General features: G+C 43.8%; 1 protein-coding gene across 2 annotated transcripts; it reads right to left on the reverse strand.

Annotated features, from left to right (window-relative positions):
• Positions 1–791: 791 nt before the first annotated feature.
• Positions 792–3,436, reverse strand: LOC127321514 (transcription factor PCF5). Of its 2 annotated transcripts, none has more exons than XM_071828018.1 (3): positions 3,246–3,436; positions 1,350–3,083; positions 792–1,229 (listed from the first exon to the last, which is right to left on the reverse strand). In XM_071828018.1, exon 2 carries the CDS (start codon positions 2,765–2,767, stop codon positions 1,433–1,435), a length of 1,335 nt encoding a protein of 444 aa, XP_071684119.1. In that variant the 5' UTR covers positions 2,768–3,083; positions 3,246–3,436; the 3' UTR covers positions 792–1,229; positions 1,350–1,432. The 2 variants fall into 2 exon arrangements, with proteins under 2 accessions (XP_071684119.1, XP_051206500.1); XM_051350540.2 differs by having other exon boundaries at positions 3,182–3,436.
• Positions 3,437–22,032: the final 18,596 nt, after the last annotated feature.

Here is a 22,032-nt window from a genome sequence, read left to right on the forward strand (position 1 = left end):
CATACCAGGCTTAAGTCACTACAGGACAGGCATATGAAAGCCAATCAGAGAGGAGGTGGGAGACGAGCACTCATCCCTATTTCAGGCATCTGTCACAAAGTGCTGCATCAGTGAGTGCAAAGACAAGTGAAGCCTGATGCAGCAAGGTAAAATGGTTAAAGAGCTTGTGCTGTGGCACTGAGTCACTGGTGGCGCATGTAAGACATGCAGATAGTACTAATGACGCCCACACACAACACACAGACAGCCTTTTGCCCTTTTCCTTGCAGCAGTAGCAATCTTGCCTTGCCCAGTGATATGGTAGATACTATAGAGGTGGTAGAACAGAACTCTAGGAAAGCTGCAGCTGCTGTTGCTGGCATGCATGCTGCCTCCTCCCTGCTGGCTGCAGCGGCAGGGAAAGAGACCCAACAGATCACATGCATAGCCTAGGAGGAAAAACGGATGCACTGTAGTAGTGGACAAGTATCAGTACTATGCAAGGTCATCCATGGGAGCTTGCAATCATCTACATTGTGAAGCTTAAAGTTTGCATTGATTCCATCCCTTTTGGTTGTGTTGAGGAAGGTCGGAGGTCCAGCGGCAATGGCATGCAGCTCTCTATCTCTGAGTTCCAAACAAGTCTTTAAAAAGAATAGTAGAGGCTGCTGCATAAACATAAGGAGGCTGGAGAGTTGGATGCCCAACATAAAAAAGAAGTTAGTGGGGAAGATAGTATGCGACAGGCACCAATCAACATCTGTTTCCAGTGACAGTAAAGAAAGAAAGATGTTGCAATCCAGAAAAGGATGGAAAGATAAAGATAGAGTGGAAGACTCCTCTCCCCATCATCCATTTATATAAAAAGTTCAAGAACAACATTAGTAGTAGCAGCGGCGGACACTGCTTCTGGGTCCTGAATCCGCAGGAAGAAGCAAAGCACATCATCCATGCATCATAACCAACTGGTAAAAGAAAGCAATCAAGCTTGACCTACGATCGACAGCTACAACATCGACTACATCTACTGCAATGCAACAAACACAGAGGCTGGCCAGGCCCGGTGCTGCATACTCTCACAAGCCTAATTCTAAGATGCTCCCAGCGATCGAATTCTTGAAGCAAAAACCAATGACACACCTAGCAGAAGAGATGGAAAACCAAACCAACCAACCAACAAACCGAATTTTGCTCCTCCTGGTTGCAGTCACCAGTTCTCTTGTCAAGAAGAAGTGGTAGCAGATCAACACCTGCATCAATCAAGAGGATAAAATTCACATCAGAAATCGAGTTCAAGAAACGATATCAGCAGTGCAGCATCGGGAAGGAACAGAAGAATTGAGGTGCAAGTCCCATGAGAGAATTCTCACAGTGATGCGACTGGGGGAGCTGCTGTCGCTGTTACTTGTACAAGGTGGTTGGTGGTGAAGTCATCTGTCGTCCACTGCTGCTGTCAGTGGTGGGAAGCCGAGGACACGGACGGCGGCTTGTCGCCATTGCCGCCGTTGTGCTCCTCGTCGCCCTGTATCCTCGCGGGGAGCCGGAATCCGGAGAAGCTGACGCCTTGAGCGAACCCGATGGAGGGGTTCAAGCCCTGCTGCATCTGGTTGTTGTTGTTGTCAGCTTGGACGGTTTCCGGCCATCCTCGGTCGGAGGGCTGGTTACTGGACTGAAGGGGTCCCCTCGGGAAGAAGAACTGGCTCTGGCCACTGAGCGCCGCCTGCATGTGCGCCGCCTGCTGCGACACGTTGAACAGGTAGCCGCCGCCAGCGGTCCCGCCGCCTGGGTCGGGCACGCTCCACGGCAGCATGCGCTGGCTCTGCTGCGCCTGCTCTCCCCACATGGCGCCGCCGCCGCCAAACGAGTAGTTGGCGGCGCCGGGGAAGATGGCCTGCTGCGCGGTGCCGTTGCCGTCGTGGCCGTGCGACCGATGCTGCTGCTCCTGCTGCTGGTGGTGGTGGAACATGCGGTCTGGTAAAGGCTGCAGCGACAGCCGAAGTTCTTGGCTTTGGCTGCCGGTCCGCGACAGGAGGTCCGGTGTGTAGCCCGGGAAACTCATTGCCGACGAGTTCGCCGCCACGGTGGACGACGACGCCTCTCCGCCCGCGGTGCCGCCCATCGGGAAGAAGGACTTGATCGTGTCGGCGATGGTGTCCGAGTCGAGCGACGGCGGGAAGGTGATGCCGCCGCCGTGGGCTCCGCCGCCGCCAGAGCCGGCGAAGTCGAAGGAGGTGTGCGCGATGGTGATGGCCTGCGCCTGGTCGTCGGAGTTGTCGGCGGAGTCGTGGTGGGTGGAGGAGGAGGGCGGCGCGGCGGCGGCGGCATTGGTGGCGGCGGTGGGCTGCCAGGCGGGGAGGGTGTCGAGGCTGTCGATGGCGTCCTTGGCGTTCTTGATGAGCCAGTCGACGGCCTTGCTGGGGCGGTCGTAGCCGAGGCGGTCCTGCACGTCGTAGAACTGGATGGCGGTGTGCGCCGACAGGCGCACGCGGCGGTCGCGGGGCCCGCGCGCCGTGCAGACCTTGCTGTGCCGGTCCTTGCGCCCCGTGGAGCGCACAATGTGCCCGCCCTGGACCGCCACGATCTCCCCGCCCCCGCCGCCCCTCACACGCGCGGGCGTCGCCGCGGGAACCAGCTCGCCGCCGCCGCCGCGTCCTCCTCGCGCCCGCGTCTGGGTCGGCTGCGGCTGGGCCGTGAACTGGTGCATGTGGGGGTGGTGGCCTCCGCCGAAGGACAGGAGCTGCGTCTGGAGGCCGTGGTGATGGTGGTGGGACTGGCCGGCGTCGCCCATGGGCGAGAGAAGGGCATACTCGGCCCCCGGCTGCCTCACGGACGCGGCCTGCAGGTGGGAGAGCTGGAAGACGGGGACTTGCGGCGGTTCTTGGTCCCGCTGCACTTGTTCTTCTTGGTGGAGCTGCAGCAGGCGGTAGTGGTGGTGGTGGTCCTCATCTGCAGCCTCCTGCTGCCCGCCAGCGCCGCCGCCTCCTACGCCGTCGCCTCCGTGAGGACCCCGGTGGTGGTGCCTCGGATCCAGATCCCCCGGCTGCAGCTTCGCCTCCGCTACTGCTGCTCCAATGCGCGTCCATCCAGCTCGCCGGATCCCATAACTAGGAGGAGAAAGAAACACAAGAATCCATGAAAAAAATCAAGAAGAAGAAGGCTGGAGGAGAGGGAGCAGCGGTGGGGAGGCAGGCAGGGGACTGACCCAGGAGAGGAGAGGAGTGGGGGACTGAACTAGAGGAGGCAATCTGATGGATTGGACATCTCACATTTTAGCAGGGGGGACTCCCGGCGAGGGTTGAGGGAGGCAAAACCTTTTGCTCCTGGCTCCTCTCTCTCTCTCTCTTCCTTGGTGTGTGTGTGGGGAGGTTTGGAGAGCAGGCAGGAGGCACAAGGGCAAAGGGAGGCAGGAAAACAGGATGATAAGAGCAGGATTTGGGATTTAGTGAGGAGAGAGAGCTCTCTGTCAGTGTCAATGTGCGTATATGCGTGTAGGAGAAAAGGAAAAGCACTTTCTTTTGGAGAGAGGAGACGAGAGGAGAGAGACTCCTTGCTTGCTTCCTTGCTTGCTTGGGGAACATCCAGCCGAGCTCAGCAAATGCTGGAGCCCAAGGAGTGTGATTGAAAGCCAATTTGGGAGGGGCTGCTTGAGTTGAGTGTGCAGGTTTTCCATGTGTAGCTCATTACTTTTCTAATTTGGGAATATGGCATGCACACATCATGTGCTCATGTGCTGGATATTTACTTGCTTGTTCTATGTACTGTCATCGTCTATATTACTTTGCGTTTAGTTAAAGTCAAATTTTATAAAGTTTAATTCAATTGCTAGGAAATCTACGAATTATATGCATTTGATATTCTGAAAGTTGATATTTTTCTTGTATTTTTTTGTTAAACTTTACAGATTTTGATTTCGACTAAGCCTATAACGCGATTTAATTGTGGATCCACGGAGTATATGTTTTCTTGTAATTAAGCGGACACAGTTGGTCCTAAAATTCATGTCGTCGACACTTCTTGGGCGTAGCCACCTATGGTATGTTCAGTCCCATCGTTCTCTCGCCGACCCTTAGGCGTTTATGGGTGGACGGTTGCGTTGGCTTGGTTCATATTGGAGTTGGAGTCAGCCTCCTGAAGTTCCTTCCTTCGATTGTAATGAGGCCTACAAGCTTAGTGCATCGCCTCATAGCCATTCTTGACAGGTGACGGTGCAAGGAGAGTCCTTGCCGGTTAGTTGTTGTGTGTAGTGTTGTTAATCGTATGGCTCTGTGTCCATATCATGTTGCCTGTTAGACGTTGTACTGGCCATTTTAGCCTCTTCTTCTATGAATTGATACATCTTTCAAGGTATATTCTAGAAAGAAAAATTAATACTCATTTTGGAGTAGCATAGCAATTTGAAGTTCCAATTATGAAAGAGCATATATGCGCTTGTACGGTTCTGCATTTGGCTACTTTCGAAAAGTCGAGAGAGTTGAAGCGTGTTTTGAAATGCTTCTGGTTCTTAATTAGATATATTGGTGGTCTGTCTCGTTTGTAGCCCCACCTTGCTAAAAGTGGCGTTTGCAAGATTTGGCCATCTCCTGGCCTAGATTTTGATCCGGTGACAGTTTTCTTGGCGTGGCACCAAAATCTGGTCGTTGCTTATTTTGTTCAGTTGGATGCCAAAAGACATAACCAGATATTTAAGAGTAAATATGATGAACGTGCATAGTTGGCCAAGTCAATTCAGGGGGCTGAACAAGAGCCACCAGCATCCTTCTCTTTATTTAAATAACTAATTTAGCATACAAATAACCCAAGGAGCAAAGGACATATGAAGGGCCATGAATTTGGTGCACCCTGGCACTAGTGTGCCCTTGTCTTGAGAAAAAAATGAAGTTTGTATTTTTGAATTTCAAAAAAGTAAAAAAAAAAAAGGAAATATGTATACATTGTTTGTATATCCGTGAGAAGTTTCAGCAGAAAATTCGTTATTTTTATCTATAGATTTTTTTTTACTAGATATAGTACTTCCTTAGGTCCATAATAAGACCCCCACATTTATTATGGATTACAGGGTGTAGTGATGTGCGGGTATTTTTGTCAGAAATTTGTATTTTTATATAATACAAAGTTTTTTAAAAAAAATTATATCGTACAATTTAGATGTATATATCTAGCTACACAAATTTTGATAGATTTTTTAAAGACCCAAAAGTGTGAATTTTAACATTTTCAAAAAAAGGCTCACTAGTGCTCAATACCACCGATGAGATTTCGATTATAAAGTATCTAATTCTTTTTTCTTTGCAAAAAGTCCACCGATCTATTCATAATCTCAACACCAATAGAAGGAATCCAAAAAAAACAATAAAAATTGCAAACAGATTCTTGGACCACCTAGCAACGAATAAAAGCACTCGAGCGAGGCGAAGGCTTGCTGTCGTCCTCGCCCTCCCTCGCTAGAGCCGAAACAACTTATCATAATAGAGCTTCTTGTACTAGACAGACTGGTATTCATCGTGTTAGGGCCCCTAAGGACCAGCGCACAAGAGCAGCAACCATCGCCGATAAAGAGAAGGGTAGATCACAAAGAACACCGATAAATACATCGAGATCCGTCGGCGATACACCTCCACACGCCCTCTGACGATGCTAGACGTACCGCTAGGACATAGCAAAGACGGGATGACTTCATTCCATTTTTAGGAAGCATCACCACATCTTCCTAAGTATGCCACACACCCTAACCGAACTAGAAAACACAGTAAAAATAGATCCGTCCCACCAATAAGAACCAGGATCAACTCTTCCTGAGTGGCCCTAAAAGCTCTACTTGTGGTGCTCATGGAAAAAAAGGTAGCAAATGAACCAGGCCCCTAATCATGAATTGAGATGGCCCAGAGATTATCTGCTTAAGTAACCTAGGGTTTCATGTTCGAGGGTTTTTTTTTAGAACTAAGTGCTAGCTCAGTGGTAGGGTTACATTCTTGTAATCCAGTGCTAGCCTAGAGATTATCTTGCTTGTGTTTCTTGAATTTCTTCTATAAAAATATACCCAGGGGTTCCCCCCTCTGGTCTTTTTTTTTGTTTTGATGTTCGAGGGTTTTAACCAATGGGCCTTCTATTGTGAGTGGCTACCGACATAGTGTGAGTATGTCAAGTCCTAACTTTACCTTTCGATTAGCTCGGTGAGCCAACAAGACAAAACGAATTAAAAATGGGAAATTAACCGGATGAGTACGAAATGAATTAGAGATAGGAAATTCTAAAAGTATGCAATAATGTATGTCATGTACATACAAAATCTCAAGTTGAATTTCGTTTTGGAGCTAAACTATGGGTTTCCTTGGTGCATATTTTTATAAATTTAAAGAAAGTAATGTACAAGCCATACGCTAGAGATTAGCATCACGAAAGAAAAAGGAGAAGGCTATACGCCTCTAATCTAAAACTAGGCACTATACAAAATTATTCACCCAGCCTGTGATACAAAATATTTTGTATTTTGAGCGACAAAAAAATAATAAAAGAATCAGAGTTTGTTAACTTTGTGTAGCTCAAAGAAGTGTCATGGTTGTTTTGGCGCTGATTTTCTAATCCTTGGAGCCAAGATCTGAATTTCACTCTGAGTAGCGTGTGCAGCCAAGTGCTGTGCCTGGCTGTGCACAGTGCGAGTGATGCAACTTTTGGCCTCATCCGGCCGGCTGGGGCTGCCTTTAATCGCTCGCTTTGCGGAAAGAGACGCGGCCTTTCACCGTACGCAGGCAGAGGCAGTAGTGTCATGCGATGCACTTGCGCCAAAGGAGAGACCGAGCACATATGCACGGCTCAGTTAACCGCGTGGTGAAACGCACTTGCGAACAGCAGGGCCTGCCCCCCTCGTCGCACTAAACAAAGCGCTTAAACAATCCGCTCGTCCAAACCAAACAAGTACATTACGATTGCTGCCTCTGCCTCTCCAGCCAGACAGGGACATTCCAGCCCGGAACAAAATCTCACATTAAAAAATATAAATCGCAGAACCATGCCGGCCGTCTCATATGAGATTAGGCCATCTCCCTCCAGCGGGGACGATCCATCGGGTTCTATCGTGTTTCAGCCTACGCGTCGACATCCAATGCCCCTTGCCTTTTTAAGCAGTCCAACATCGTCCATTTTCTTCCACAACATCTTCTTTCATTCCCCACCACCACCGCCGGCATCTTAACGGAAATGGCTGGCAGCATAGACTCGAGGGAAGGGAGTCTAGGACGGCCTTCGGGCCGTGGGCGTGGCTGAGGTCGAGGTTGCCGAGGAAGGCATGGTGGAGAGGACAGAGTTGGCCACCACCGTCCCCGTCACCATCATCGCTCGACCCCATCGCCATCGACATCTCCGGTTTTGAGTTGGGCGTCACAATCCACTAGGGCATGAACTGGGACAGGTTGCACCTGCCCCAGAGGTTCGCGTCGATCATTGATACGTCTCCAACGTATCCATAATTTCTGATGTTCCATGCTTATTTTATGACAATACTTACATGTTTTGCTTGCACTTTATAATGTTTTTATGCATTTTCCGGAACTAACCTATTAACAAGATGCCACAGTGCCAGTTCCTGTTTCATTGCTTTTGGTTCCAGAAAGGCTGTTCGGGCAATATTCTCGGAATTGGACGAAATCAACGCCAAAGATCTTATTTTTCCCGGGAGGCTCCAGAACACCGAAGGGGAGTCGGAGGAGAGCCAGGGGGCCACCACACATGTGGGCGGCGCGGCCCCAGGCCTGGCCGCGCCGGCCTAGTGTGGGGCCACCCTGTCAGCCCTCCTGCGCCGCCTCTTCGCCTATATAAGCCCTTTCGACCTAAAAATGCGATACCAATTGACGAAACTCCAGAAAGACTCCAGGGGCGCCGCCGCCATCGCGAAACTCCAATTCGGGGGACAGAAGTCTCTGTTCCGGCACCCTGCCGGGACGGGGAAGTGCCCCCGGAAGCCATCTCCATCGACGCCACCGCCTCCATCATGCTCCGTGAGTAGTTCCCCCATGTACTACGGGTTCTAGAAGTAGCTAGTTGGTACTCTCTATCCTATGTACTTCAATACAATGATCTCATGAGCTGCCTTACATGATTTAGATCCATCTGATGTAATCGGTGTTGTGTTTGTTGGGATCCGATGGATGATACATTATGATTAGTCTATCTATAAAGTTTGTGAAGTTATTGTTGCTGCAATCTTGTTATGCTTAATGCTTGTCACTAGGGCCCGAGTGGCATGATCTTAGATTTGAGCTCTATAATTATTGCTTAGATTGTATCTACAAGTTGTATGCACATGTCACTGTCCGGAACCAAAGGCCTCGAAGTGACAGAAATCGGGACAACCGGAGGGGATGGCGGTGATGTGAGGATCACATGTTTTCACGGAGTGTTAATGCTTTGCTCCGGTGCTCTATTAAAAGGAGTACCTTAATATCCAGTAGATTCCCTTGAGGCCCTACGCCACCGTGGTAGGACAAAAGATGTTGTGCAAGTTTCTCATTGCGAGCACGTACGACTATAATTGGAAAACATGCCTACATGATTAATGAATTGATGTTTTTTCTTAATGCTTTATCAATCCTATCAATTGCCCAACTGTAATTTGTTCACCCAACACTTGTCACTTGTTATTGGAGAGTTACCACTAGTGTAGATCGCTGGGAACCCCGGTCCATCTTTCATCATCATATACTCGTTCTACATGTCATTGGAAGTAGTATCAACTATTCTCTGGTGCCATTGCTCCTGTATTACTGCTACTGCTGCTGTGTTACTGTTACTATTGCTCTCATATCACTGCTACTTTCACATCACCCCTGTTACTAGTGCTTTTCCAGGTGCAGCTGAATTGACAACTCAGTTGTTAAGGCTTATAAGTATTCTTTACCCCCCTTGTGTCGAATCAATAAATTTGGGTTTTACATCCCTCGAAGACTGCTGCGATCCCCTATACTTGTGGGTTATCAAGACTGTTTTCTGGCGCCGTTGCCGGGGAGGCATAGCTCTACTCATAAGTTCACCTGGGGAGTACACTCTACCTCTATCTCTGTTTTTTATTTTATTTTATTTCGTTTTGCTTAGTTTTCTTTTGTCTAGTTTATTTGTGCTTAGTTTATTTCTGTCTAGTATTATTTTGCTTAGTTTACTTTTGTTTAGTTTCTTTTTGTCTTGTTTTACTTTTCTTATATACCCAAAAATCCATAAAAATTTGAAAAACCTAAAAATTAAAAACTGCTATTATGGAAGAACGCATAACCATGTTGGAGCTTATAGAATTATATAATAATTATAGAAAATCAAGAGCGGGTGAAGTGATGAGTGCTGTGATAGAAAAATTGAATACAATTGCTAAAATCTTGCTTAAACGCCATGATATAAACTGTTGCTCTAAAGAAGACACTAAACATCTTAAATTTCAATGTGGCTTTAGTGAAGAAGTTTTAATTAAGAACTATAATTGGAATAACTATATTCATCTTGGGTTCGAAGAGGTAGAACAATTTGTTTTATTTATGGGAGCCTCTGAGATAGAATCCTTCATGGTTGAGAATTATGAAACTTGTGTTGTTTGTAAGGACCTTAAAGATTATGTCTCTTCTATCCTTAATTTTTGCAATGAAAGTTACACTGATAATCCTTATATCATTGATTATAAAGAGAGACTCATTAATGCACAAGAATGCACTCACAATTTGCAGGAACCTGTGGAAGAAGAAATTGATGAACCTGAAAGCGCATTGGATGAAAAAGAGGAGGAAATTGATGAACCTGAAAGCTCATTGGATGAAAAAGAAGAGGAGAGCGACGAACAAAAGGAGGAAGAATGGATTAGCTACCCATGCCAACCTTCTAATGAGAGTAACTCTTTATCTCTTACACTATTTGATTGTCCTCCATGCTTACCGAAAGAGGTTGAATGTTATGTTCCTGTGGATTCTCTTGAAATATTACCTATGAGTAAAACTTGTGAGAATAATTATGCTACTGTTATTTATGATAATCCATGCTACTTTGATAAATCTTATGATAATGCTTTGTTTGTTACTGATGTCGAAATGCATGGTACTAAAGAGTTTTGCGTAGCAAATGTTTATGATAAAGCTCTAGATGATGGTCCTATGTTACTTGATAATATTAATTGTACTACTAATGAAAATGGGATTGGAGAGTTCTTGACTTTATCTAGGAGTCCCATATCTCTTGAGATTGGTCAATCACCTTGTTATATTATTGATAAAAGTGAGTTTGGAAGTTTTGATCCTATTATTTTTGAGCTTGATAAAAATTATGTGTCTATGGATCATGAAAAGAATGCTTTATGTGATAGTTATATTGTTGAGTTTGTTCATGAAGCTACTGAAAATTATTATGAGAGAGGAAAATATGGTTGTAGAAATTTGCATGGTACTAAAACACCTCTCTATGTGCTGAAATTTTTGAAGCTACACTTGTTCTATCTTCCTATGCTTGTTACTTTGCTCTTCATGAACTTGTTTATTTACAAGATTCCTTTTCATAGGAAGCATGTTAGGCTTAAATGTGTTTTGAATTTGCCTTTTGATGCTCTCTTTTGCCTCAACTCTTATTTCTTGCGAGTGCATCAGTGAAACTGCTGAGCCCATCTTAATGGCTATAAAGAAAGCACTTCTTGGGAGATAACCCATGTCTTTATTTTGCTACTGTTTTGTTGTGTTTTGGAAGTTGTTACTACTGTAGCAACCTCTCCTTATCTTTATTTTATTGCATTGTTGTGCCAAGTGAAGCCTCTAATCGAAGGTTGATACTAGATTTGGATTTCTGCGCAGAAACAGATTTCTATCTGTCACGAATCTGGGCTGTTTTCTCTGTAGGTAACTCAGAAAAATCTGCCAATTTACGTGCGTGTTCCTCAGATATGTACGCAACTTTAATTAGTTTTGAGTTTTCTGATTTGAGCAACGGAAGTACCCCTTTAAAATTCGTCTTTACTGGCTGTTCTGTTTTGGTAGATTCTGTCTCTGTTTTTTGCATTGTCTCTTGTGGACTTTAAGCGAGGTTTTCTAGACGTGGAGAGCTGTAGCTAATGTTTTATTGAGTTCTTGCAATATGTCACTACAGGACCAAGGTGGATTCAAGTTTTTTGAGTACTAACCCCTCTAATGAAGTTTATGAGAAGTTTGGTGTGAAGGAAGTTTTCAAGGGTCAAGAGAGGAGGATGATATATGATCAAGAAGAGTGAAAAGTCTAAGCTTGGGGATGCCCCCTTGGTTCATCCCTGCATATTTCAAGAAGACTCAATCGTCTAAGCTTGGGGATGCCCAAGGCATCCCCTTCTTCATCAACTTATCAGGTTTCTTCTATTGAAACTATATTTTTATTCGGTCACATCTTATGTGCTTTACTTGGAGCGTCTGTGTGCTTTTATTTTCGTTTGTTTGTGTTTGAATAAATTCGGATCCTAGCAATCCTTGTGTGGGAGAGAGACACGCTCCGCTTTTTCATATGAACGCTTGTTCTTCGTTTTACTTTTAATGTTCAATGATAAAAGTTGGAAGCTACAATAATTATTTTTATTTGGTTGGAAACAGAAAATGCCTCATAATGTCTTGGATAATTTGACACTTGGCAATTGTTTTGAGCTCTCAAGTAGATCATGATTAAGTTTTTTCATGTAGTTTAAACCTATTAGTGGAGAACTACCGTAGAGCTTGTTGAAATTGGTTTGCATGATTGGTCTCTCTTAAGGTCTAGATATTTTCTGGTAAAAGTGTTTGAGCAACAAGGAAGACAGTGTAGAGTATTATAATGCTTGCAATATGTTCTTATGTAAGTTTTGCTGTACTGGTTCATACTTGTGTTTGCTTCAAACAACCTTGCTAGCCAAAGCCTTGTATTGAGAGGGAATACTTCTCGTGCATCCAAAACCTTGAGCCAAAACCTATGCCATGTGTGTCCACCATACCTACCTACTATGTGGTATTTCCTGCCATTCCAAGTAAATACTTCATGTGCTACCTTTAAACAATTCAAAATTTACTATCTCTTATTTGTGTCAATGTTTTATAGCTCATGAGGAAGTATGTGGTGTTTTATCTTTCAATCTTGTTGGGCAGCTTTCACCAATGGACTAGTGGCTTCATCCTCTTATCCAATAATTTTGCAAAAAGAGTGGCGCGGTTCCCAGCCCCCAATTAATTAACTTCATTAATAATTCTCTTCACATGTTTTGCTCGATTCATCGATAAGCAACTTAATTTTGCAAATAGACACTCCTCCATGGTATGAGATTGTTGGAAGGCACCCGAGGATTCGGTTAGCCATGGCTTGTGTAAGCAAAGGTTGGGAGGAGTGTCAACCATAAATAAAACTAAAGTACATGTGTAAACAAAAGAGAAGAGGGATGATCTACCTTGCTGGTAGAGATAACGTCCTTCATGGGAGCCGCTCTTTGAAAGTCTGTTTAGCAAGGGGGTTAGAGTGCCCACTACCATTCGTTGACAACAACAAACACCTCTCAAAACTTTACTTTTATGCTCTCTATATGATTTCAAAAACTTAAAAAGCTCTAGCACATGATTTAATCCCTGCTTCCCTCTGCGAAGGGCCTTTCTTTTACTTTATGTTTAGTCAGTTTACCTACTTCCTTCCATCTTAGAAGCAAACACTTGTGTCAACTGTGCATTGATTCTTACATACTTGCTTATTTGCATTCATCATATTACTTTATGTTGACAATTATCCATGAGATATGCATGTTGAAAGTTGAAAGCAACCGCTGAAACTTAAATCTTCCTTTGTGTTGCTTCAATGCTTTTACTTTGAATCTATTGCTTTATGAGTTAACTCTTGTGCAAGACTTTTGATGCTTGTCTTGAAAGTACTCTTCATGAAAAGTTTTGCTATATGTTATCTATTTGTTAGCAACTATAGATCATTGCCTTGAGTCACTTCATTCATTTCTTATGCTTTGTAATAGTATGATCAAGATTATGTAAGTAGCATGTCACTACAGAAATTATTCTTTTTATCGTTTACCTGCTCGGGACGAGCAGGAACTAAGCTTGGGGATGCTGATACGTCTCCAACGTATCCATAATTTCTGATGTTCCATGCTTGTTTTATGACAATACTTACATGTTTTGCTTGCACTTTATAATGTTTTTATGCATTTTCCGGAACTAACCTATTAACAAGATGCCACAGTGCCAGTTCCTGTTTTCTGCTGTTTTTGGTTCCAGAAAGGCTGTTCGGGCAATATTCTCGGAATTGGACGAAATCAACGCCAAAGATCTTATTTTTCCCGGGAGGCTCCAGAACACCGAAGGGGAGTCGGAGGAGAGCCAGGGGGCCACCACACATGTGGGCGGCGCGGCCCCAGGCCTGGCCGCGCCGGCCTAGTGTGGGGCCACCCTGTCAGCCCTCCTGCGCCGCCTCTTCGCCTATATAAGCCCTTTCGACCTAAAAATGCGATATCAATTGACGAAACTCCGGAAAGACTCCAGGGGCGCCGCCGCCATCACGAAACTCCAATTCGGGGGACAGAAGTCTCTGTTCCGGCACCCTGCCGGGACGGGGAAGTGCCCCCGGAAGCCATCTCCATCGACGCCACCGCCTCCATCATGCTTCGTGAGTAGTTCCCCCATGGACTACGGGTTCTAGCAGTAGCTAGTTGGTACTCTCTATCCTATGTACTTCAATACAATGATCTCATGAGCTGCCTTACATGATTGAGATCCATCTGATGTAATCGGTGTTGTGTTTGTTGGGATCTGATGGATGATACATTATGATTAGACTATCTATAAAGTTTGTGAAGTTATTGTTGCTGCAATCTTGTTATGCTTAATGCTTGTCACTAGGGCCCGAGTGGCATGATCTTAGATTTGAGCTCTATAATTATTGCTTAGATTGTATCTACAAGTTGTATGCACATGTCACTGTCCGGAACCAAAGGCCCCGAAGTGACAGAAATCGGGACAACCGGAGGGGATGGTGGTGATGTGAGGATCACATGTTTTCACGGAGTGTTAATGCTTTGCTCTGGTGCTCTATTAAAAGGAGTACCTTAATATCCAGTAGATTCCCTTGAGGCCCAGCTGCCACCGGCTGGTAGGACAAAAGATGTTGTGCAAGTTTCTCATTGCGAGCACGTACGACTATAATTGGAAAACATGCCTACATGATTAATGAATTGATGTTCTTTCTTAATGCTTTATCAATCCTATCAATTGCCCAACTGTAATTTGTTCACCCAACACTTGTCACTTGTTATTGGAGAGTTACCACTAGTGTAGATCGCTGGGAACCCCGGTCCATCTTTCATCATCATATACTCGTTCTACATGTCATTGGAAGTAGTATCAACTATTCTCTGGTGCCATTGCTCATGTATTACTGCTACTGCTGTTGTATTACTGTTACTATTGCTCTCATATTACTGCTGTTTTCACATCACCCCTGTTACTAGTGCTTTTCCAGGTGCAGCTGAATTGACAACTCAGTTGTTAAGGCTTATAAGTATTCTTTACCTCCCCTTGTGTCGAATCAATAAATTTGGGTTTTACTTCCCTCGAAGACTGCTGCGATCCCCTATACTTGTGGGTTATCAATCATCGATGAGCAAGAGCCCCGCGACATCGTATTGCGTGTGTTCAGCGACGCAACCTGCATGTGGTCCCTGGAGGTGATGTTCGACGGCCAAGGGCACATGTTCCTCCACAACGGCTGGAGGTGCTTAGCTCGCGCGCATGCCATCGAAGTCATTCACATCGTCATCTTCGAGACCAACGGTCACGACATGCTCACCGTCAAGGTCTTCTACGATACCATGTGCCACCTCCACTACCACACCGACGAGGATGACTAGGAGAGGGCAAGATGAAGACAATGCAGTCTTCTACTATGTTTTTATTACTTTCTAGTTTATCGTACCAATTTGTTTCAAGCAAATTTATCTCCAAATATGTATGCAATTGCCCAGCAGCGGACCAATTGGGTCATCCGCCGGGCGCACTGGCCTAGCCGGACCGTGACACGCAATCTGTCCACGGGGCAACCCAAATGGACCAAAACGGACCTGATGGGTCGGCCTGCTGAAAATGCCCTTACCCTGGTACTAGGAGCCGACGCTCTGGTAGCTGTGGGTATATAGTTCTGATATGCAATATTTATGCATTTACTCCAACGCATATTTGTGCTAAAATACAATAATGCGGGAGAAACATTGAACTTTAAGAGTATTTTTCATAATTCTTCTCGCGGAAACTTTTTTTGAATCTTATCTTACTCATTTTTGTTAGGCTATGATACAAATTTATAAAAAGGGAGGCTAACTTCTAACGAGCGGAGCGAGGCCCATCTCCGGTAGGCTTGGTACCCTCCCCTCCCCCCCCCTCCCGGCGGCATGGATCGTCATCACCGCCTATTTATACATGTTAGAGACCGACGGCTAGGGTTGCCATCTAGAGAGGAACTTTTACATTTACCTACCTTGGATTGCCTCTTGGAATCAGAAAGCCATCTCTGGAATATTTTCTGCCTATGGTGCAAAGAGTTCAAACAAGATTGGAGGGAATTGCTGACTTCCTTAACTATGGTGGAAAATTACAATTGGTCAAGTCTGTTCTAGCTTCATTACCAATATTCTACATGTGTTATCTAGATGTGCCAGTTACTATTAAAGAACACGTTGTTAAATATATGAGGCAATGTCTGTGGAGGAGGAAATATTCTGAGGTACAAGCTGATACGTCTCCAACGTATACATAATTTCTGATGTTCCATGCTTGTTTTATGACAATACCTACATGTTTTGTTCACACTTTATATCGTTTTGATGCATTTTCCGGAACTAACCTATTAACAAGATGCCGAAGTGCCAGTTCCTATTTTCTGCTGTTTTTGGTTTCAGAAATCCTACAAAGGAAATATTCTCGGAATTGGACGAAATCAACGCCTAGAACCTTATTTTTCCCGGAAGCTTCCAGAGCACCTAAGGAGGGCCAGAGGGGAGCCAGCAGGGCCCCACCCCACAAGGCGGCGCAGCCAGGGGGTGGGCGCGCCCCCTACTGTGTGGGCCCCCCAAGACCCTTCCGACTCCGCCTCTTCGCCTATATAAGCCCTGGTGACCTAAAACTTCGAGACGAATAAGCCACGGGACGAGAAAAGTTACGCAGCCACCGCCATCGCGAAGCCAAGATTCGGGGGACAGAAGTCTCTGTTCCGGCACGCCGTCGGGACGGGGAAGTGCCCCCGGAAGGCATCTCCATCGACACCACCGCCATCTTCATCGACGCTGTTGTCTCCTATGATGAGGAGGGAGTAGTTCTCCCCCGAGGCTGAGGGCTCTACCGTAGCTATGTGGTTAATCTTTCTCTTTGTGATCTAGTTGAATATCATCTATGTGCTACTCTAGTGATGTTATTAAAGTAGTCTATTCCTCCTCCATGATGTAACGTTGACAGTGTGTGCATCATGTAGTACTTGGTATAAGCTATGATTGTGATCTCTTGTAGATTATGAAGTTAACTATTACTATGATAGTATTGATGTGATCTATTCCCCCTTTCATAGCCTGACGTTGACAGTGTGCATGCTATGTTAGTACTCGGTCTAAATTACAATGGTCTATCTTTCACTCTAAAGGTTACTTAAATATGAACTCCGGATGTTGTGGAGCTTGTTAACTCCGGCTTGAGGGTGCTCTTGTAGCCCTACACAATGAATGGTGTTTGTTATCCAACAAGAGAGTGTAGAGTAGTTTCAGTTATGTGATCATTGTTGAGAGTGTCCACTAGTGAAAGTATGATCCCTAGGCCTTGTTTCCGAATATCGAAACTCCGTTTATTTACTGTTCCACTGCATGTTTAATCGCTGCCATCTTTATTTCAGATTGCTATTACCACTCATATTCATCCATATTACTTGTATTTCACTATCTCTTCGCCGAACTAGTGCACCTATACATCTGACAAGTGTATTAGGTGTGTTGGGGACACAAGAGACTTCTTGTATCGTGATTGCAGGGTTGCTTGAGAGGGATATCTTTGACCTCTTCCTCCCTGAGTTCGATAAACCTTGGGTGATTCACTTAAGGGAAACTTGCTGCTGTTCTACAAACCTCTGCTCTTGGACCAACACTGTCTACAGGAAAGAAGCCAATTTTGGACAGCAAGCTATTTTCTGGCGCCGTTGCCGGGGAGGTAAGGTAAAAGGTATTCACATCCTCCGACTACTAAGCTATTTCTTAGCACTGTTGCCGGTGTGTGAGTGCTCGAAGCTATTTCCTTTAGATCCTGCAATTGCATCTTTTTGTTTCTTGTTTTTTTTCACTAGTTAGGCATAATGGAAAACAACAGTGAGCTTTTTAATCTATTTCCTGAGTTAAGACATGGATTGTTTGATGCGAAAATTAAAAAACCTATGGAACCTTATTTGCATGCTAGTAGCAATGATATTAGTATGAACGCTTTGAACACCATTGTTGCTAATGCAATGGAAAATTCTAAGCTTGGGGAAGCTGGTTTTGATGAGCATGATATTTTTAGTCCCCCAAGCATGGAGGTGAAAATTTTCTTTGATGATACGTTGCTTCCCATTTATGATGATTATAATGATAGTGGTATTTTGGTGCCACCTACTATGGAGGATAAAGTTTATTATGATTATACTATGCCCCCTATATTTGATGATGAGAATAATAATGATAGCTACTTTGTTGAATTTGCTCCCACTACAATTAATAAGAATGACCATGCTTATGTTGGGAGTAGCAATTATTTTATGCATAAGACTCATGATAAGAATGTTTTATGTGATAGTTATATTGTTGAGTTTGTTCATGATGCTACTGGAAATTATTATGAGAGAGGACAATATGGTTATAGGGATTTTCATGTTACTAAAACACCTCTCTTTTTGCTGAAAATCTTGAAGCTGCGTTTGTCTTGTTTTCCTATGCTTGTTGCCTTATGCTTACATAACTTGTTTATTTACAAGATTCCTTTTCATAGGAAGTGGGTTAGGCTTAAATTTGTTTTGAATTTGCTTTTTGATGCTCTCTTTTGCTTCAACTCTTATTTCTTGCGAGTGCATCGTTAAAATTACTGAGCCCATCTTAATGGCTATAAAGAAAGCACTTTTTGTTTTATATTTGAGTCTTGGAAGTTGTTACTACTGTAGCAACCTCTGCTTATCTTTATTTTATTGCATTGTTGTGCCAAGTAAAGTCTTAGATAGTAAAGATGATACTAGATTTGGATTACTGCGCAGAAACAGATTTCTTACTGTCACAAAATTGAGCAGCCCCGTCAGTCGGTAACTCAGAAAAATCTGCCAATTTACATGCGTGATCCTCAGATATGTACGCAACTTTCATTCAATTTGAGCATTTTCATCTGAGCAAGTTAAGTGCTCCAGAAAAATTCGTCTTTACGGACTGTTCTGTTTTGACAGATTCTGCCTTTTATTTCGCATTGCCTGTTTTGCTATGTTTGATGGATTTCTTTGTTCCATTAACTTTCAGTAGCTTTGGGCAATGTCCAGAAGTGTTAAGAATGATTGTGTCACCTCTGAACATGTGAATTTTTGATTATGCACTAACCCTCTAATGAGTTTGTTTTGAGTTTGGTGTGGAGGAAGTTTTCAAGATTCAAGAGAGGAGGATGATATATGATCAAGAAGAGTGAAAAGTCTAAGCTTGGGGATGCCCCCGTGGTTCATCCCTGCATATTTCAAGAAGACTCAAGCATCTAAGCTTGGGGATGCCCAAGGCATCCCCTTCTTCATCGACAACTTATCAGGTCACCTCTAGTGAAACTATATTTTTATTCCGTCACATCTTATGTGCTTTACTTGGAGCGTCTGTGTGCTTTTATTTTCGTTTTGTTATTTCCATTCTCTGAATAAATTCATGCTTGTGTGTGAGAGAAACACGCTCCATTGTTGCATATGAACACATGTGTTCTTAGCTTTGCTTTTAATGTTCATGGCGAAGGTTGAAACTGCTTCGTTAATTGTTATATGGTTGGAAACATAAAATGTTGCATGTGGTAGTGGTATAATGAAATACTTGCATAATCTTGTAGTACATTGAGCTTTGATAACTTGATTCTTTGCAAACATTTTGAGGTATTTAGATGGTAAAGCTTGCTGGATAAATAAGTTAAAATTAGTAGTGGATTGTTGTCTTTAAGCTTGTGCCGTACTACAAACTCTACTTAAATAGTTGAAGGTGTAGTTGGATTTGATAGCTTTCCATGTCTAAGAGTTCATCGTAATAACTAAGTTGTGCTGAAGGTCGAGGGAGCTAGCGGGGTACTTGTGCCACCGTGAACGGCCCTCCTTGGAGTGAATTTTAATCATGCTCTTAATGATGAACCTGCTAGTTGTTTGCAATAAGCTTGTGAGTTCTTTTTGACTAATGTTAAGCTACGGTTTTTGGCACTTCCACCATCCAAATTTGCTAGCCTCTTCGGTACTGTGCATTGCCTTTTGCTCACATTGAGAATTGTGCATACTTCGCCAGTACATCCAAACCCGTGGGAGGACTTTCTCTTGTTCTCCTACACATAAGCCATACATCTTCCTCAAAACAGCCACCATACCTACCTACCACAACATTTCCATAGTTGTTCCGAGATATATTGCCATGCAACTTCCATTTTACATTACATGACTTATTGTCATTTATTATTTACATATTGCTTTGCATGATTCTATACAGCTGATGTGTGGTTTACCCATGTTACGCTAGATCATTGCACATCCTGCTACACTGGCAGAGGCATACAGTTTCATACATCATGTTTTATTCATTACGAGTTATTTGTACCAAAAAGTTTGTTGTCATATTAGGATGTTGCCTCTAAAAGTGAAAAGAGCCATGGAGGCCATCAAAAAGAGAAAAAGAAAAGAAAGAAAAAATAGAAAAGAAAAGAAAAAAAAGAAAAAGAAAAAAAAAGAGAAAAAGAAAAAAAAAGAAAAAAGGGGGCAGCATTACTATCTTTTATCCACACGTGTGCTCATGTTTTAGCACCTGCAGTATTCATAGTCATCATTTGTGCTCATGTTTAGCACCTATACTCCATATGAGAGAGTTTTCATCTTTTACTAGTATAACTGTGTGGGGAATTTACACTATAGAACTTGGGTTGTATATTCCAATGATGAGCCTCCTCAAAAGTGCTCTAGGTCTTCGTGAGCAACCAAGTTGGATGCTCCCCCACTAGTTCCATTGGAGAGCTTTCATACACATATAGCTCTATGTGCATTCGTTGCATGGCAATCACTACTCCTTGCATAGCTTCGATTATAAGACTTCCTCTTGTCTAATGATCACTTATAGCTTTGTGAGACTTTCTTTCATTGGCCTTCCAAACCCCCATTAACGTTCTTTATGCCATAACATCCTGGTGCCAATACCAAATGCTTGCGCTCACCGGTTGAGTAGACTTCGAAACAGTTGATTCATGACGTTCATGTTTATTTTTACTTGACTGAATCCTTCTTTGTTGTGAAAATTTACTTGATGCTTGGAATGAAGGATAGAACTTCTATGCTGGATACTTAAAACATCTTTAATGAACTTTTTACGGTTTCATGTCATTAAAGCAATAGTTCATGAAAACTTCTAGCTTGTTTAACTCTTGCATTATCATCTCTTATATCAATATAGACATTTGCTTTGAATGATTTGATCTCAGTTCATATGCTTTACATCATTATTGGATCAAGATTATGTTGGTAGCATGTCACTTCAGAAATTATCTTTGTTATCGTTTACCTACTCGAGGGCGAGTAGGAACTAAGCTTGGGGATGCTGATACGTCTCCAACGTATCCATAATTTCTGATGTTCCATGCTTGTTTTATGACAATACCTACATGTTTTGTTCACACTTTATATCGTTTTGATGCATTTTCCGGAACTAACCTATTAACAAGATGCCGAAGTGCCAGTTCCTGTTTTCTGTTATTTTTGGTTTTAGAAATCCTACAAAGTAAATATTCTCGGAATTGGACGAAATCAACGCCCAGAACCTTATTTTTCCCGGAAGCTTCGAGAGCACCGAAGGAGGGCCAGAGGGGAGCCAGGAGGGCCCCACCCCACAAGGCGGCGCGGCCAGGGGGGTGGGCAGGCCCCCCTACTGTGTGGCCCCCCCAAGACCCTTCCGACTCCGCCTCTTCGCCTATATAAGCCCTGGTGACCTAAAACTTCGAGACAAATAAGACACGGGACGAGAAAAGTTACGCAGCCGCCGCCATCGCGAAGCCAAGATTCGGGGGACAGAAGTCTCTGTTCCGGCACGCCGCCGGGAAGGGAAGTGCCCCCGGAAGGCATCTCCATCGACACCACCGCCATCTTCATGGACGTTGCTGTCTCCTATGATGAGGAGGGAGTAGTTCTCCCCCGAGGCTGAGGGCTCTACCGTAGCTATGTGGTTCATCTCTCTCTTTGTGATCTAGTTGAATATCATCTATGTGCTACTCTAGTGATGTTATTAAAGTAGTCTATTCCTCCTCCATGATGTAACGTTGACAGTGTGTGCATCATGTAGTACTTGGTATAAGCTATGATTGTGATCTCTTGTAGATTATGAAGTTAACTATTACTATGATAGTATTGATGTGATCTATTCCCCCTTTCATAGCCTGACGTTGACAGTGTGCATGCTATGTTAGTACTCGGTCTAAATTGCAATGGTCTATCTTGCACTCTAAAGGTTACTTAAATATGAACTCCGGATGTTGTGGAGCTTGTTAACTCCGGCTTGAGGGTGCTCTTGTAGCCCTACACAATGAATGATGTTTGTTATCCAACAAGAGAGTGTAGAGTAGTTTCAGTTATGTGATCATTGTTGAGAGTGTCCACTAGTGAAAGTATGATCCCTAGGTTTATTTACTGTTCCACTACATGTTTACTCACTGCCATCTTTATTTTAGATTGCTATTACCACTCATATTCATCCATATTACTTGTATTTCACTATCTCTTCGCCGAACTAGTGCACCTATACATCTGACAAGTGTATTAGGTGTGTTGGGGACACAAGAGACTTCTTGTATCGTGATT

Source organism: Lolium perenne, chromosome 3 (assembly GCF_019359855.2).
Source record: "Lolium perenne isolate Kyuss_39 chromosome 3, Kyuss_2.0, whole genome shotgun sequence".
Taxonomy (NCBI): domain Eukaryota; kingdom Viridiplantae; phylum Streptophyta; class Magnoliopsida; order Poales; family Poaceae; genus Lolium; species Lolium perenne.